Source organism: Microtus pennsylvanicus, chromosome X, assembly GCF_037038515.1.
Source record: "Microtus pennsylvanicus isolate mMicPen1 chromosome X, mMicPen1.hap1, whole genome shotgun sequence".
NCBI classification, from domain to species: Eukaryota; Metazoa; Chordata; class Mammalia; order Rodentia; family Cricetidae; genus Microtus; species Microtus pennsylvanicus.
In genome coordinates this window covers 113,052,014-113,071,270 of record NC_134601.1, presented here as the reverse complement: position 1 = coordinate 113,071,270, position 19,257 = coordinate 113,052,014, and the positions used below count along the sequence as shown (strand labels likewise).

Sequence of the window (19,257 nt, the reverse complement as noted above, 5' to 3'; positions counted from 1 at the left end):
ATAGTTATTAATGCAGTGGTAGATCTAGGGTAGGGATCAGGGTTTTTATACCTAGTTTTCCAGTGATGTATAATCTGTTGGTCTAAGGGCTAATTGAGAACTACTGCCCCAGGTATTTGTCTGGACAGTCTAAAGGATTTTAGAAGACCTCATTGACTCACTTTTCTGGCTCACTTCAAATAGTAGGCATTGGGGGAAAGAATAAATGCAAATGCAAATGGGAAGATTGGGCACTTGTTTTCTCCATTTATAAATGGGGAGAATAATCGCCACTTCACAGCACTGTTCCAACTACCACAGAAGGTATCTTATCTCTGAAATGTAATATAAATGTACGCTCCTGAAACTTCAGAACATGGGGGAGGGTAGCAAAATCTTCTTAAATAGCAAATCTTCTGAGTCAAAGGCTTTGGAGAAGAATTCCATATTGCTGTTCTAGTGGCAGGTCCTTTGCTGGGATGATTTTCTTTCTATTATTTATTAATATTTGGGGAAATTACTGTATTGCAGAAAATGCTTTTTGGACCAAAAAGAAGGAAAATATGGCTTATTTTCAATGACTGTTGCTGAGTCTGTATTTTGTTTGTTTTTGATATGTCTGTTTATTAGGTGCTAGTGATTTAGTCATTATGGTCATCTCTGTTCCTGGCATGGTAATATGATCACTCCTAAGCTATACCCCGTAGTGCTGTGTCAGCAGTTTTATAAGACATTGGAACAACTCCTCAGCGCCTTTGTCTCCCTGGGTGAGCTTCTCAGTCAGCATGCCATCTTTTACTTCTTGGAGAACTTGTTGTGCTATTGTCTTCGTAAGGTCTTGGCCAGAAAGGCCTCGCTGTTCTTCTTCTGATCTGCATAGATTTCTGCGAAACACCTTTGGCGAAGTGTTTTCAGTCAGATTTCCATTACTGATCAGGAGACTGGCATTGAATTAGTAGCATTTGTATATCACTATGTGGTGTATGGGAAAGCACACAGGCCTTAGACGTACCTGGCTCTGGGCTAGCCTCCATGGCTTATTACAGTGGCCTGTACATAGGCCTTGGTGGGAGCAGTACTTAAAGATACCATTTGTGTTAGGTCTTACTCTAGAGCTGGTAATTTACCTGACCTGGGGTGGCCTGAGCATCTTCACTTATCCAAACTCTCCAGCTGAGTCTACTTGTTTGAAAACCACCGGCTGTGCGATGAAGAGTTCACTAAATGATTCTAAGCTTCAATTATCTCTGTATTCAACCAAAAGCTTCAGTATCTCGGAGTCCAAGTTTTTTCTTACCTCTTCATCTCTTCAGCACCTAGGACAATCAGTACATACCTGGGTGCCAGGATATGTTGAGTCCATGAAAGAAGGGTCTTTTACATGTTAAAGTGTGTCTATACAATTAAGTAAAAAGATACTAATCAGCTGGAATATTTCATTCTCCACTGTATCAGTTCCTTTCTACATTAGTGGGACCAAATACTCCGTAAAAAAGAGGCGAGAAGGATGTATTTCCTCTCCCAGTGTGTAGGTACAATTGATCATAGTGGAGAAGGCATCATGGGGACTAGTGCTTGGGGCAGTTGGTTGTAGCGGCGTAAACGAATGCAGACAGATTGTAAAAATATATATAGTTTTAATGTAGAAATAGACTTACAGAACCACCGTTCCCGCGGAGACCAGGAAAGCAGAAGAGACAGCTGGGAGCACGCTCGCCAAATTTATAGGCAGACATTAGCCCGAGGCGAACACGCCCCCCAAGGGGCGGGACTTATCCCTACAGTTGGTCACATTGCATCTAAAGCCAGGGAGCAGAGAGAAGTGAATGCTGTGCTCAGCTGGCTTTCTTCTTTTTATTGGAGCTGGCATTCCTGCCCACAGAATGGTGCCACCCACATTCAGGGTGTGTCTTCTAACCTCAGTTAGCTTCATCTAGATATTCTCTCACCGGCTTGCCCAGAGGCTTGTTTCTCAAGTGGTTCTAGTTCCTGTCAAGTTGACAGTAGTAAGCATCGTACTGACCGTAGGTGCTGAGTCAACTGTAAATGCTTGGTGAGAATTTCTCGGCTTGTTCAGGAGTAGGGATCTGTAGGCAAAAAGGAAATACCTAAGCTGGTGTGTTTCTTTTAGGGACCGAAGCAGAACATGGCTGAGGGCAAGACTTAAGTTATTTGGATGGTGGACTCTGAGATGTGCCAACACCCTATGCTAGCATGTTCTCTCTATTGGGTTCAAGAAGAAAATTTCACATTGTCTGTATTTTCATTTTATTAATTAAAAAATAATTAGGATTAATAGAGTTCCACTATATTGATGACCACGGACTCACAGTTTGGGGGACACAGTGTTTACTATTGGTAGCAGGGAGGCCGTTAGTTTGTTTCCCAGCCGCCTGGCAGCTCAGACCCGAAATAATCACACAGAAGCCATATTATTTAAATTACTGCTTGGTCCATTAGCTCTAGCTTCTTATTTGCTAACTCTTACATCTTAGAATAATCCATCTCCATTATCTTGTGCATCACCACAAAGTCGTGGCCTACCAGCAAAGTTTCAGCGCCTCTGTCTCTGGCAGCAGCTCTGAGGCTTCTCTTTGACTCTGCCTTCCTTCTCCTATAATTCAGTTTAGTTTTCCCTGCCTAGCTCTGTTCTACTCTATCAGGCCAAACCAGTTTCTTTATTAACCAATGCTATTCATAGCACACAGAAGGGAATCCCACATTAACTATTGTTAGTTTGTTTTCATTCATACATTGAAAATAATTCTGAAATATCATAGTTATAGGTATATGAATTTTATTACTTTAATCATCATATCACAAAAAGTGGCTTAAAATTCTTTTTGTCTTATTTTTTCTTTATTCTTCTCTCATATGGTACATCCTGACTGTAGTCTCCCTTCCTTCCCTTTCTTCCTCACTCTCCCCTCCCTCTCCTCTTTTCCCTCTCTCCCCTCCTCCCAGTACTTCCCCACCTCCTTTCTCTCCCTGATCCACTGCTCCCCTTTTTTCCTTCCAAAAAGAGCATGCCTCCCAGTGATATCAACAGAACATGACATAACAAGATACAATAAGACTAGCATAAACCTTCATATCAAGGCTGGACACAGCAACCCAGTAGGAGAATAAGGGTCCCGTGAGCAGGCAAAAAAGTCCAAGACAGTCCCTCTCCTACTAATGAAATAAATGAAAAAACTGCAAGCTAAAAAAACCACAGCACGTATGCAGAGGGCCTAGCAGAGACCTGTGCGTGCTCCATAACCGCAGCCTCAGTCTCCATGAGTCCCTGTGAACCCTACTTAGTTGAATGTGTGGGCAGTGTTCTCCTGGTGTTCTAGACTTCTGTGGCTCCTACAAGTCTTCATTGCCCTCTTCTGTGGGGTTTCCTGAGCTTCACCTAATGTTTGGCTGTGTATTTCTGCATCTGATCCCATCAGCTGCTAGAAGAAGCCTCTCTGATGATGATTGGGCTAGGTTCCGATCTATGAGTATAGCAAAACATCATTGGAAAACATTTCATTGACTTTTTTGTTAGTTGTATTTGGTTCTATCCTAGTCTCTGAACCTTCCAGCTTCTGGTTCCTGGCCATCCAAGAAGTGTTAGGCATGGGCTCTCTCTTGTAGCGTGGGCCTCAAGTTATATCAATAATTGCTTGGCTACTCTCACAAATTCTGAGCCACCATTTCCCTAGTGTATCTTAAAGTCGGGACAGGTAGTGAGTTGAACGTTTTGTGGCTGGGTTGAAGTCCCAGTTCCATATCCTCCATTCCTAGGAGACCTCTCTAGGATCACCCTCATCGGTTACAGGAGGTTTCCACTACCCCTCAATGCCACCCATTCTAGTCATCTCTCCCCATACACTCTTCCTCCACTCCTCCTGACCACACTTGATCTCTCCTTTACAGAGACAGGAGTTGAAGCAATTATTAATAATGGAAGTACAAATTAATAAGGAGAAAATGGCAAACTGTCCCTTTTTCTATACTAGTATGCCATTTTAATTATCAGGAGGGTGGTGCCTAAAGCAGATCTGACAAGAGTATGCCAAAACTTTCTGAAATAGCCAAGAAGATTATATGAAACACATATTTACATACCTGGTCATATAATATAATTTTATGTGGATTAATTTGTCTTAATGTACAAATGTCATGTTGTTTGAAAAATTAATTCATGGCCTTAAACATTTTATCTTTCAAATTTTTATTTCTATATTTATTAAAAATAATTCTTTGAGGGATTGGAGAGATGACTCAGTGGTTGAGCATTGCCGTTCTTGCAGAGGACTTGGGTCGGTTATCAGCACGTACAAGGTTACTCACAACCATCAGTTGGTCTCCAGTTCCAGGGGATCATAACTCTGGCTTCTGCAGACACTGCACATATGTGGTGTACTTACACACATGCACACAAAACACTTATGCACATAAAATAGAAACACACAAATCTTCAAGCATGAAGGCACATGCTTGTAGTCCCAGCACACTTATGAGATAGAGGCATAAAGATCATAAACTCTAGGTCATCCTGGACTACATAGGGAAAACTGTCTCGAAAATGTTCCTGGTATATTCTGTATGTCTATATAAATTAAAACAAACGTTTCTGTACTTGTATATATTCAAAAATATTTTGCTCATTGGAGAACATATCTCCTGTGGCAGTTTCACGCAAATAACCATGTGAATTGTTCTTGATGGGTGGGTTAGTATCATCATGTCTCACTGCTGTTCACATTTCTGCATGACCCAGGAGTCATCTTAGGAACGTGTGTCATTAGTCACCATGGTAATGACAGCTAAGAGGGGCTGGGTCATTAAATATCCATCATCACGGGTGAGTTAGAAATGAGCTCAGACCGCACATCTCTCTGAGGTCAGAGATTCTTTTCCTTATAGAACAGGCAACACTTCATATAGAACAGAATTTTGAAAATATGTATCAGAGCTTTACAGAACCGTATGAGATTCTTTATATGTTTTGAGGTCAACAAGACTTAGGAGTTCACTCTGTTAATGACTGTGTTATTTTAACCTCACAATCACCTTGTGAAGTAGGGAACATCCTCATCATTTCATGAGAAAAGATAATCAACAAGGCTTAGTTGATTTGCCTGGGCTCACATTATTTAGAGCTCACAGAAACAAAGTAAAAATTTAGATGATTGCTATTAATGAATATTTTGATTTTAGTTTCCAAAAGGCCAATAACACGCAGGCATTGGACCAGTTCACTAGTAAGTTGAAGGTATTCCCATTTGCAGATCCAGGAAACTAGGGGAAGGCCTATGCCTTGATGCCGGAATCTTCAAGCCGATTTTGGTATTACTCATTGACCTTGTAGTATCCTTGTCAACAGCTCCCCAAAGGTGTTTTTCAGGGAATCAGATGTGACCGACAATGTAATAAATATCCATTTCTCTCCTTTGCCAGAACCATTGCCAACTATTTGGTGTGGAGAATGGTTTATTCCAGAATTCCAAACCTCAGCAGGCGCTTTCAGTATAGATGGCTGGAATTCTCAAGGGTGAGTTAATGGACATCAAAACATTTCGTACATGCTAGAACAGTCCCAATGTTAACCATTCCAGTTAAAAAAAATCTTTAAGAATGGGATTTAGTGAGCTTGCAGTCTAAACTCTCCTTTAAACTTTTTCACGCTAGTTCATTTCATTCAGGTATACCTATATCCTGTAAAAAGTACCTCAGGCTCTCCATTGGGCTGTATAATAATATTTAGAGTGATACTTTGGGCCATGAAATCTTGTTTAAACATCCCTCTTTAACAGCTCATTTCTACTTTTTTTTTAGTGCTTTTAACTGAAATTAATGGTTTTGATGTTTCTTAATGATACATCACTTTCAAAGTAGTTCAAATTTCATTACCTTTTTTACTGGTAAACACTTGTGATAATTGTGTATATTTGTGGGGTTCAGTGTGATGTTTGATCTACAAATGCATTATAGGAAAATTCAATCAAGATAATGAACATATACATCATTTCAGCAACATATTATCACTTCTGTGTTGAGAACATCAAAGCTGTATTTTATCAAAATTGAAATACATAATTATCATTAACTGTGATCGCTTTACGCAGTATGACAAATGCTGCATAATCTCAAGTATATGTGGAATATGAAATAGTCGCTCAAAAAGCAGTGAGTAGGAAGGCAGTTACTAGAAGTTAGAGGAGAGAGGCTGGGCAAGAGATGTACATCAAAGGATGTACAAATTCAATTAGACTGGATGGATACAGTCTGATGATCTTTACTGTAACTATGGTTTTCAAGGTTTCTCCGTGTTCTAATTATATGCAGAGAGAATGTTCCAGCTTCATTTTCGCTTGGTATTAGAATCACATCTTTAATTTTCCTTAGATATTCAATCTTAAATCTATCCTAATTCTGCTTGACCCATTTCAACGTCTTCCCATGATATCCTCAAGTGCCGAAATCCATTTTCTTTCCCCCACTTACCTGGCCCCTGAGTCTTTGTTTCTCACCCACCTCGTTGCCTCCCAACTTGCACAGACAGATATTACTTTCATCTGCATTTCTGAGGCTTGTGACTAATTCTGCTTTGGCTTAGAAGACTTAAGGATTTTGTGGCTTTAAAAAAGTATTTTATTTTTCTACCAATTTAAGGCAAAGTGAATGTCAAATCGTATAAGCTCTTATTTCATTTAACATACATTTGAATTCTTAGAGAAACTGACAAATATAGAAATTTATAGTGGACCATTATACCCAGAGAGTGATACGGTTATTTGGGGCAAGTTTTGGCGCTTTATAGTCAACTAGAATATAAAAAGTTACTTTATCTCAGAGGCTGGATAAACATGAAGCAATTACTTATATTTAGGCCATATCAAATAGTTAAGATAGAAAACAAGTAGGTATTTTTGCTGTGTGTGTATTTTTAACTCATATGGATCACATAAAAGATGGTACCCAGCTGCTCTCCACCCCCACTGTGAAGAGAATGAGAGAGCAAGGTGTAAGAAGTGGTGTGTGAAAATTTGAGGTTAGGTATAAGGGGATGTTTTTTGAACATGAAGTGCTAAATATAATATTGAATTGCCGAAGGAGGTTGTAGGATTGCTTTCTCTGGAGGTTTTAAAAATAGCTTCATCCCTTACCTCTGAGAAGGGTCGTGTTCCCAGAAAGCAAAGGAAGGAGAGATGAATTTAAGCTTTAATCCCTTTTGCCCTGTTCTAACAACCTGGCTCTAAAATTGTGCATGGCGTATTCCAGGCGCCTATTCTCAGGGCCTCCCTCCCTCGCTGTCTGCCTACACACTCCAGCCTCCAGGGAAAACTTACATGGTATTTATTTCTGTGCTTTTGTCCCCAAGAGTAAACCTTGGCACTTTCAAATCCTGCTTCAGAAGTCCCTTATTGTTTATGAAAGTTTTCTTAAAATGGGATAACGTGGCAGAAGGGAAAAGTATTTAATCTGTATTTTACTCTGCGATGACACCGTGTAAGTGGGCTCCCCAGGTTGTTCATGGCGAGATGTGGTCTGCTGGCCGGCTAACAAGAACTTTGATTACATACATACAGTTCTAAACCTTCCCTGGTAGAACTGCAGTCCTCAATAGATACTAAGTACTGTCCAGGCCCTGGAACTGCATCCCTTTCTGTCCTTGCTTGCTGCAGAAAAGCTATGCTATTGCCCATATGTCTTGCTTAATGAAGAAAATTAGAATAAAGGCGAAATGCATTGTTTTTCCACTGTCAACATAGCTTCATTTAGTTTTAGCTAGAAATTAAGGACAAATATATGTTTTATTTTTCTCCATCTGATTTCACCTTGACCTTCCTTATCTGGCATGTGTACAAGATGGGTGGGAAGTCCTTTTGTAGACTGCTTTCTTCAGATAGGTTGACTCCCCCCCCCCCCCCCAGCAAACTATTATTTAAACAAAGCTCAAATTGTATTGGTTATTCTTCACAGGTAATCCAGGGGACGACGACTCTGCTGCCTCAGTGGGACAAATGTGTAAACTTTATTGAAAGTGCCCTCCCTTATGTTGTGGGGAAAATGTTTGTGAACGTTCACTTCCAGGAAGATAAGAAGGAGATGGTAAGTGGAGCTTCCTGGATGCTCAAAACAAACCAACAGAACGCTGCTCATCTAGGCAGATCTGATAGACGTGATGACCCATAGTCTATGGTCCGTCTTCCAGGATCTAGAGAGCCACAGGCCTTCTCTTCTGCTTCTTTGCATTTTTCTTTCTTTTTATTTATTTATTTATTTATTCATTTATTCATTCATTCATTTATCTATCTGTTTATTTTTTATTTTTAAAGGAAAACAATCTTTTTTTATTTTACATACCAATCCCAGTTCCCACTTCCTCCCCTCCTCCCCTTTTCTCCATATAATCCTGCCCATCCTCCATCCACTCCTCAGAGAGGGCACATTGCTTTGGGGAAGGTCCAAGGCCCTCCCTACTATATCTAGGCAAGGTATGGGCAAGGTATCCATCCAAAGAGAATGGGTTCCAAAAAAGCTAGCACAAGCTGTAGGAATAAAACCTGGTACCACTGCCAGTGGCCCCACAGTCTGCCCCAGCCATACAACTGTCACCGACATTCACAGGGACTAGTTTGGTCCTATGCTTGTTCCTTCCCAGTCTGGCTGGAATTGGTGAACTCCCTAATGGAGCTCAGGTAAACTGTTTCAGTGGGTGTCCCCATCATGGTCTTGACCTCTTTACTCATATTCTCATTCTTCCCACTCTTCAACTGGATTTTGGGAGCTCAGTCCAGTGCTCTGATGCCCCATTTGACCAGCATCACCCACCGCCCCATCTGTCACTGACAATTGCTGTTATGTTCTCTTTATTTATGAGTTCCATTTTTTTGATCCCACATATAAATCTTTTCTGTCCTTCTGTGTCTGACTTATTTCACTTAGCACAGTGCCCTCCAAGTTTATCTATGTTATTGGAAAAGAGGATTTCTTGGTTTCATGGTTAAGTAATACACAGACACATATCCTATTTTCTACCTATCTGCTCACTGAGGACAATCTAGGTTGATTTTATGTCTTAGTTATTAGGAAAAATGCTACAATAAGCATGGGATTGAGCTGTCTCTTGAAGACATTGCTTTTATTTCCTTTGGAAATATAGCCAGTAGTAGAATGGTTGGATCGTTATGGTAGTCGTGCTTGGAATTTTCCGAAGCTCTTTTGTAGGCTTACTTTGATGGCAGTGCCAGTTCTTACCTCAAGCAGCAGTGTACCAGGTGCCTTTATTTTTTGTACACTTGCCTCTTTCGACTCCCACAGCATTTCGCTCTTAACAGGCATGAAGTGTGACTTCACTGGCGTTTTGAGTTTGATTTCTCTGATTAGTGACATGTAGTACATTTTTATACACCTCTTGGGTATTTACATATCTTTGGAAAATGTTTATCCGGCTCTTTTGTTCATTTTTAGTTAGGTCATTATTATTGCTACCTTTGCTATTAAGAGTGTATTTTTGAGTTATAAGTTCGAATTTAGCCACTTTTGTTTGGATTTTCTTTGTATGAATTACATTTTACCAATGACAGTAAGCAAAATATTAGTATGTGGTTCACAGATAAAACGCTATATTGTCAATCAGGTATAACATATAAGTTATATAGGATACAGATGGTTTAGAACCATTTAGTTTAAAGTAAACACGTAAAAGCCATGGTTTTCAAATGGTTGATGTTATATAGTGATAATAATACCAAATGGTGGGTGTTATGTATCTTATACTAGAGTTTACTTTTAACTACCACTAAACGAAATACATTCTCCTTTGTTAATTTGTTTTTACTATTTTTTGGGGAATTTATGTCTCGTTTGAGACCCTATGTTTTAAATAAATAGGCCTCTTCCAAATAGATTCACCAAGAAATGAATGCTTTGTTTTTAAAGTGTTCAATCCTTAAATGTTTTCATTTGCTCTTTGGCCAGAGTAAACAAATGGAAAACTTATCAAACAATCACAGTGATAACACTAAAATACAAAAAGAATATAAATGCAAGTGAGTAAAAAAAAAATCTATATAGTGGGAGAGGTTTGATAGGCATATTTTAACTAATATAAAAAATAGTAAATTTATTTTTCTCCATTTTGGTGGAAATGCCCTCTTTACATGTCTCAGGGTAAAACATTCTAAAATAAGTTGATTTTGGCACTTTACCCACTTATTTTGATGTACACGAGGGTAGTATGTTAATCATGCAGACATTCATGTCTTTTTCATAAAATTATTTGCCTCCATATGCCCAAACTGTTTGCCTCAGGGGATAGTTAAGTTGGGAACTTAGAAGAAAAATCTGGCTTTTTATAGCCTTGTTTCAGGGATCCCATCCAAGAACCACCTGGAACACTGATGCACTTGTTAAAAAAAAAATCTGTATTATTAGCTGTAGGCAAAAAAAAAAAAAGAAAGAAAAGAAAACAAAGCAAGAAAAACAGAAAGAGCCACATTGGGGCCGATTCTAGAAAGTCTGATTTAGACCAAAAAACCTGCCATTGTGTATTTACCAAGAAGCGTTTGTTAAAGCAAATGAATATCAGAAGGCAAAAGCTTCAGGTACTTCTCAAACCGTAGCCTGTGTACAAATCATATGGCCTTGTAAACATGCAGAATCCCATTGCAAGATGACAAGGTCACTGCATTTTAGCAAAGGTTCTCTCTAACGTGGTTAAGTCTAGGGCCCCAATTTCTAGCACATTCCCAGTTCATGCTGCTGCCGTTCCAGGTACTACACTTTGAGTGGCAAGTCTCTCACCTGACTCACTAGAAAATAATTATCATGCAGAACAAAAGCCCCAGTGATTGGCTGGAGCAGGTCAGGCCAGGCCGGTTGACTTGGACAGCAACACTCTGTTTGCTCAAATGGTAATAGTCTGAACAATGCTTCAGTTTTCAGTGCCTGAAAATCTCAGTGATTGAGATCGTGTCAAATCCCGCATGAGGGCTTCTGGACTTGTGTCCTGATCCACTCCCTAAACTATTTAATTTGCCCTTAAAACTGGTATTTCTTTTTCTGGGTGACACCTGTTCTTTAATGTATCTTGAGCTTCTCCATGGCAGGGTTGGCCTAATGGCCTCTGGTTGAGAGCCTCTGCTATTCCTTTTATCTATGGTGGCCATGAAGAAGCAGGTGATTCATTTCAAGGTTTCCTTTGCAGAAGAAATGCGACTTCCTACTCATCCCCCTCTGCTGCCTTAGTTGTCTGCCTCTTCCAACCCCCTGATCTACTAGTGTTGTCTTTTCTTCCTCCGGGGGCGGCAATGGTGGATAATTACATACTACTGTTTCCTTCTGATTTCCAAAGTACACGTATACCTGGGTACATGCAGGCACACCAATGCCAGCCCCTGTTCCTTCACTCACAGAACTCCCGGAGATTTTAGCCAATTTAATTAGCACTGGGACAAACAGGATAGAGAAAAAGAGAGTCTTTCAACGCAGAGCCATCTAAAGAGGTGAGATTGAATAAGCTCCCGCTGTTCCGAGAGTGGAACAGAGCTCTTAGCTGCAAGCCTTGCTTGTATTCTATGTGAGGGACTGGTCAGCAGAGTGAGGGAAAGGAGATGCAGCCGTCTTTCCACATTTGTTGTCTTTGTGGGCTGAAGTAGCACTGTCCAAGAGAGCTGGGATATAAGCCACGTGGATACGTTTAAATGTTTTAGGGGTTGGGTTAAAAACGTAATGGGTTGGTGAGATGGCCCAGTGGATAAAGCTCTTCTGGGCAAGCCTTAAGATCCAAGTTCGGCAAAACATCAGCGTACCAGGAACAGGTGAAATTCCTGTTAGCTGTTTGCCTAATCTCTATAAAAGACTGTCATTTCAGTGTGCACATAGAGGCAGAGCTGACATCAGGTATTTTTCTTTGCAGGGTTCTGCTTTACTTTTCTGAGAAAGGGTCCCTCACTGTATGTAGAGCCTCGCTGATTTGGAAAAACTCCCTGACTAGCGAGCCATACTTACCCAGGGCTGGAAGTTTAGGCACACACACACACACCCAGCTTCTTGCGTGGGTTTTGAGAATGTGAACTCAGATCCCCATACTAACTGAACTGCTCCCTCCCCCCAGTCTGTAATTCCTACCTTAATGCACAGGGAGATTTCTTAGATTCATGTTCACAGAGGTCAGATGAAGATCTGTAGGAAAGTAGGGAGAGGAAATGATTGTCATGAGGTCTGATGTGATAGTCACAATACAATTAAATCTAGTGATGAAGATTGTAGTAGCAGCATTAACTGGGGTTTAGCTATGTGCCCAGTACTTTTCTGAGCACATTTCAGATGTGTAATCATTTGTATTGACCTTGTTATTGCTATTAGTACTTCCACTTTCCAGATTGACAAAACCGAGGCTTGCAGAGTATTCATAAATTCTTTGAGGTCATATAGCATGAAAATTGCCTAGGTTAGATCTAAGTCCAGTGAGTCTGGCTTAAGCCCATGTTCTATTGTGAATTAGTTTTATGTTGACTCTAATAAATTTCTGAAGCAACTGGCTTATAAAAGACAAGGATTTTCAAAGGAACTTGCTCATGGTTGTGAGGCTTCCAGTCTATGATCAGGTGGCCCTGTTGCTTTTTGACCTGTGACAACACAGCCTATCATTGCAGATGCATGTGGTACAACACTTACCTCATGGACAGAGAGTTAAATGAAGGAAAACAATGATTGAAATATCTCTGACTATATCCCATACCTCAAAGGTACTACCATGTTTGGATAGCACCATCTTGAAAGTCAACCTTAGCCACACAGAGCTTTGGGGGCCTCTTAATAGCCAGAGTAGATAGAACACATTCCTAGGTTCTCCCCCAAAAACATCTGGGCTCATCACCAATTTTATCATCAAAATGAGGAACTTGGAAACTTCCCAGTGGCTTTTTCTGTAATTAATTCAAACTTGTTAGGAGCCTAGAAAAAGAAAAAGGCTCCCACCCACTTCCTATTTCTTAGCTTTTCAGAGATGGGAAACAGAGGAGGTTTTGTTTCTAGAATTTCAGCATCTTAAAGAAAAAGGCAGTGAAACTTAATTCAAATCCAACCAGTTGTATTCCATTCTTGGGTTCATATGATTCTCCAAAGAAACCGTCAAACAGCAAGGAACAAGAGGGCCATCAGAGCTTTGATATAAAACACCACTCTAGGCATGTCTTTGGCTCAGTCTCCATTCCAAGCTCAATTTCCAACGTTTTCTACATACAGAGTTTTAAACAGAGATCTCTGATATCTGTTACCAGAGATCACTGTTTGGAATGGCAGCCCAAGACTGTACTTTTCAAAAAGTTTTTTTTTAAATAAATGTTTACCATTCTCTAGTTACTAAGCAGAGATGTGGACATATATATTAAAGAACAGGATGTTTATTGTGTTGAATTTTCTTAATTTGTTTTTTACTTTGACTGTAGTTTCTAGAAAACTCATTAAATTTGGAATTTCCATTTGATTGAACTGTGTTTTGCTGTTGTTGTTTGTTTGTTTTTATCATATCTTGCTTTATTTCATTGTACATACTGTGTACTCAAACAACTTATCTTTATTTATGTATCCCAGCTCTGCCACTAGGAGTTTTTTTTGCTGTCTCTTCACATTTTCTTTTTTTCTTTGTTTTTCATTGATTTTATTGAGCTATACATTTTTATCTGCTCCCCCTTCCCTTCCCTTCCCCTTCTACCTTCTCCCATAGTCCTCATGCTCCCAATTTACTCAGGAGATCTTGTCTTTTTCTACTTCCCATGTAGATTAGATCCATGTATGTCTCTCTTAGGGTCCTCATTGTTGTCTAGGTTCTCTGGGATTGTGAATTGTAGGCTGGTTTTTTTTTGTTTTATGTCTAAAAACCACTTATAAGGAAGTACATATATTTGTCTTTCTGGGTCTGGGTTACCTCACTCAAAATGATCTTTTCTAGCTCCATCCATTTGCCTGCAAAATTCAAGATGTTATTTTTTTCTGCTGTGTAGTACTCCATTGTGTAAATGTACCACATTTTCCTTATCCATTCTTTGGACGAGAGGCATTTAGGTTGCTTTCAGGTTCTGGCTATAACAAACAATGCTGCTATGAACATAGTTGAGCACTTGTCCTTGTGGTACAATTGAGCATCCTTTGGGTATATGCCCAAAAGTGGTATTCCTGGGTCTTGAGAAAGGTTGTTTTCTAATTTTCTTAGAAATCACCACACTGATATCCAAAGGGGTTGTACACCTTGCATTCCCACCAGCAATGGAGGAGTGTTCCCTTTACCCCACATCCTCTCCAGCACAAGTTGTCATCAGTGTTTTTGATCTTGGCCATTCTTACAGGTGTAAGGTAGAATTTCAGAGTTCTTGTAATTTGCATTTTTCTGATGACAAAGGATATTGAGCATTTCCTTAAGTGTCTTTCAGCCATTTTAGATCCTTCTGTTGAGAGTTCTCTGTTTACGTCTGTACTCCATTTTTTATTGGATTATGTGTTCTTTTGATGACCAATTTCTTCAGTTCTTTGTATATTTGGAGATCAGTACTCTGTCAGATGTGGGCTTGCTAAAAATTTTTCCCCATTCTGTAGGCTGCCGTTTTATTTTATTGACCATTTCCTTTGCTTTACAGAAGTTTTTCAGTTTCAGGAAGTCTGATTTATGAATTGTTTCTCTCAGTATTTGTGCTACTGTTATATTTCAGAAGTGGTCTCCTGTGCCCATGAGTTCAAGGCTACTTCCCACTTTCTCTTCTATCAGGTTCAGTTTAACTGGATTTATGTTGAAGTATTCAATCCATCTGGCCTTGAGTTTTGTGCATGGGGAAAGACATGGATCTATTTGCATTCTTCTACATGTTGATATCCAGTTATGCCAGGACCATTTGTTGGAGATGCTTTTATTCCCATTGTACAATTTTGGCTTCTTAATCAAAAGTCAGGTGTTCATAGGTATGTGGATTAATATCAAGGTCTTCAGTTCAATTCCATTGATCCATGTGTCTGTTTTTATGCCAATACCAAGCTATTTTTATTACTATAGCTCTATACTAGAGCTTGAAGTCAGGAATGGTAGTGCCTCCAGAAATTCCTTTATTGTATAGGATTGTTTTGGGTATCCTAGGTTTTTCCATATGAAGTTAAGTATTGTTCTTTCGAGGTCTGTGAAGAGTTGTGTTGGGATTTTTAAAATGGGGATTGCATTGAATCTGAGGTTGCTTTTGATAAGATGGCCATTTTTACTATGTTGATACTGTCTATCCAAGAACATGGGAGATTTTTCCATTTTCTGTTATCTTCTTCAATTTCTTTCTTCAAAGACTTAAAGTTTTTGTTGAACAGGTCTTTCACTTCTTTGGTTAATGCTACTCCAAGATATTTTAAATTATTTGTGGCTATTGTAAAGGATGATATTTCTCTGTTTTCTTTCTTGGTCCATTTATCATTTAAATATAGGAGAACTAGTGATTTTTTTGAGTTAATCTTGTATGCTGCCACATTCCTGAAGGTTTTATTTTATCAGCTGTAGGAGTTCCCTGGTAGAGCTTTTGGGGTCACTTATGTATTCTATCATCATCTGCAAATATTGAAAGTTTGATTTTTTTCCTTTTCAATTTTTGTCCTTTTCATCTTCTTTTGTTGTTTTACTACTCTAACTAGAACTTCAAGTTCTATATTGAATAGATACGGAGAGAGTGGACAGATTTGTCTTGTTTCTGATTTTAGTGGAATGGCTTTGTGTTTCTTTTCGTTTAGTTTGATGTTGGCTGTTGGCTTGCTGTGTATTACCTTTATTATGTTTAGGTATGTTCCTTGTAGCCATGCTTTCTCCAAGACATTTATCATGAAGGGATGTTGGATTTTATAAAAGGCTTTTTCAACATCTAATGAGGCAATCATGTGGTTTTTTTTTCTTTCAGTTTATTTATACGGTAGTTTACATTGACCCATTTTCATATAGTGAACCATCCCTGCATCTCGGCGATGAAGCCTACTTGATCATGATGGTTTTTTTTTTTGATTATTTTTTTATTGATAAAAGAATAAAGGAAAAAAAAACAAATTTCCACCTCCTCCCAGCCTCCCCTTTCCCTCCCCCTCCTCCCACTCTTCTCCCCCTCCTCCCACCCCTCTCCCCTTCTCCCCACTCCTCTCCCCCTCCCTCTCCAGTCCAAAGAGCAGTCAGGGTTCCCTGCCCTGTGGTAAGTCCTAGGTCCTCCCCCCTCCGTCCATATCTAGGAAGGTGAACATCCAAACTGGCTAGGCTCCCACCAAGCCAGCAGATTGCGTAGGATCAAAACTGCGTGCCATTGTCCTTGGCGTCTCATCAGCCCTCATTGTTTGTCATGATCAGAGAGTTCAGTTTTAACCCATGCTTTTTTTGGTAATAGTCCAGCTGGCCTTGGTGAGCTCCCAGTAGATCAGCTCCACTGTCTCAGTGGGTGGGTGCACCCCTCGCGGTCCCGACTTCTTTGCTCATGTTCTCCCTCCTTCTGCTCCTCATTGGGACCTTGGGAGCTCAGTCCAGTGCTCCAGTGTGGGTCTCGGTCTCTGTCTCTATCTCCATCCATCACCAGATGAAAGTTCTAAGATGATATGCAAGATATTCGTCAGTATTGCGCTAGGATGGGGTCATTTCAGGTTCCCTATCCTCAGCTGCCCAAGGAACTAACTGGGGACCTCAGCTTGGGCACCTGGGAGCCCCTCTAGGGTCAATTCTCCTGCCCACCCTAAAGTGGGTCCCTTAACTAAGAATTGTGGTTCCGTGCTCCCCTATCCAACCTTCCTTTATCCCGATCCTCCTATTTCCCCAAGTCCCCCCTCCTTCCCTTCTACCTTTTCTCTCCCCATCTCCCCTTACCCCCTTCCCACCCCACCCCCAAGATCCCACTTTTCTCCCCGGCAATTTTGTCTACTTCCCTTATCCAAGAGGATAACGATATGTTTTTCCTTGTGTTCACCTTCTTACTTAGCTTCTTTAGGTTCGCCAATTGTAGATTCTGTGACCCCTATTTATGGCTAGAAACCAATTATGAGTGAGTACATCCCATGTTCTTCTTTTTGGGTCTGGGATACCTCACTCAGGATAGTGTTTTCTATTTCCATCCATTTGCATGCAAAATTCGAGAAGTCATTGTTTTTTACCGCAGCGTAGTACTCTAGTGTGTATATATTCCATACTTTCTTCATCCATTCTTCCATTGAAGGGCATCTAGGTTGTTTCCAGGTTCTGGCTATTACAAATAATACTGCTATGAACATAGTTGAACAAATGCTTTTGACATGTGATAGAACATCTCTTGGGTAAATTCCCAAGAGTGGTATTGCTGGGTCCAGGGGTAGGTTGATCCCGAATTTCCTGAGAAACCGAAACACTGACTTCCACAGTGGTTGCACAAGATTGCATTCCCACCAGCAATGGATGAGGGTACCCCTTCCTCCACAGCCTCTCCAGCAAAGGCTATCCTTGGTGTTTTTGACTTTAGCCATTCTGACAGGTGTAAGATGGTATCTCAAAGTTGTTTTGATTTGCATTTCCCTGATTGCTAAGGAAGTTGAGCACGACCTTAAGTATCTTTTGGCCATTTGAAGTTCTTCTGTTGAGAATTCTCTGTGCAGTTCAGTGCCCCATTTTTTAATTGGGCTAATTAGCATTTTAAAGTCTAGTTTCTTGAGTTCTCTATATATTTTGGAGATCAGACCTTTGTCTGTTGCGGGGTTGGTGAAGATCTTCTCCCAGTCAGTAGGTTGCCTTTGTGTCTTAGTGACAGTGTCCTTTGCTTTACAGAAGCTTCTCAGTTTTAGTAGGTCCCATTTATTCAATGTTGCCCTTAATGCCTGTGCTTCTGGGGTTATACCTAAGAAGCGATCACCTGTGCCCATCTGTTGTAGGGTATTTCCCACTTTCTCTTCTATCAGGTTCAGTGTTTTCGGGCTGATAATGAGGTCTTTAATCCATTTGGACTTGAGTTTTGTGCACGGTGATAGATATGGGTCTATTTTCATTCTTCTACAGGTTGACATCCAGTTGTGCCAGCACCATTTGTTGAAGATGCTTTCTTTCTTCCATTGTATACTTTTAGCTCCTTTATCGAAAATGAGGTGTTCATAGGTTTGTGGGGTAAAATCCGGGTCTTCTATACGATTCCATTGGTCGACTTCTCTGTTTTTATGCCAGTACCACCCTGTTTTCATTACTGTAGCTCTGTAATAGAGTTTGAAGTCAGGGATGGTAATGCCTCCAGAAGATCCTTTATTGTATAGGATAGTTTTGGCTATCCTGGGTTTTTTGTTTTTCCATATAAAGTTGATTATTGTCCTCTCCATATCTGTGAAGAATTTTGATGGGATCTTGATGGGGATTGCATTGAATCTATAAATTGCCTTAGGTAGAATTGCCATTTTTACTATGTTGATCCTCCCAATCCAAGAGCAAGGGATGTCCATCCATTTTTTGGTTTCCTCATCAATTTCTTTCTTCAATGCCTTAAAGTTCTTGTCAAATAGATCTTTCACTTCCTTGGTTAGATTTACCCCAAGATATTTTATGCTGTTTGTGGCTATCGTGAATGGAGAAGCTTCTCTGATTTCCCTCTCTGCTTCCATATCCTTTGTGTATAATAGTGCGACTGATTTTTTGGAGTTGATCTTGTATCCTGCCACATTACTAAAGCTGTTTATCAGCTGTAAAAGTTCTTTGGTGGAGTTTTGGGGGTCGCTTATGTACACTATCATATCATCTGCGAATAACGAAAGTTTAACTTCTTCCTTTCCAATTCGAATCCCCTTGATCCCATTATGCTGTCTTATTGCTATTGCTAGAACTTCCAGCACTATATTGAAGAGGTATGGCGAAAGTGGACAGCCTTGTCGTGTTCCTGCGTTAAGCGGAATGGCTTTGAGTTTCTCTCCATTTAATTTGATGTTAGCTGTCGGCTTGCTGTATATAGCTTTTATTATATTTAGGTATGACCCTTGTATCCCTAATCTCTCCAAGACTTTTAACATAAATGGATGTTGAATTTTGTCGAATGCTTTTTCAGCATCTAATGAAATGATCATATGGTTTTTTTCTTTCAGTTTATTTATATGCTGGATTACATTGATAGATTTTCGTATGTTGAACCAGCCCTGCATCTCAGGAATGAAGCCTACTTGATCATAATGGATAATTTTTCGGATGTGTTCTTGGATTCGGTTTGCCAGTATTTTGTTGAGGATTTTTGCATCGATATTCATGAGTGAGATCGGCCTGTAATTCTCTTTCCTGGTTGAGTCTTTGTGTGGTTTTGG

General features: G+C 40.0%; 1 protein-coding gene across 1 annotated transcript in view; it reads left to right on the top strand.

Annotated features, from left to right (window-relative positions):
• Phex (phosphate regulating endopeptidase X-linked) overlaps positions 1-19,257 on the top strand; it is a 211,420-nt gene that overhangs the window by 66,468 nt on the left and 125,695 nt on the right. Inside the window, exons 10-11 of the mRNA XM_075958100.1 lie at positions 5,413-5,506; positions 7,939-8,067. Of these exons, the coding sequence (XP_075814215.1) occupies positions 5,413-5,506; positions 7,939-8,067 (223 nt within the window). The remainder of the gene's footprint in view (positions 1-5,412; positions 5,507-7,938; positions 8,068-19,257) is intronic.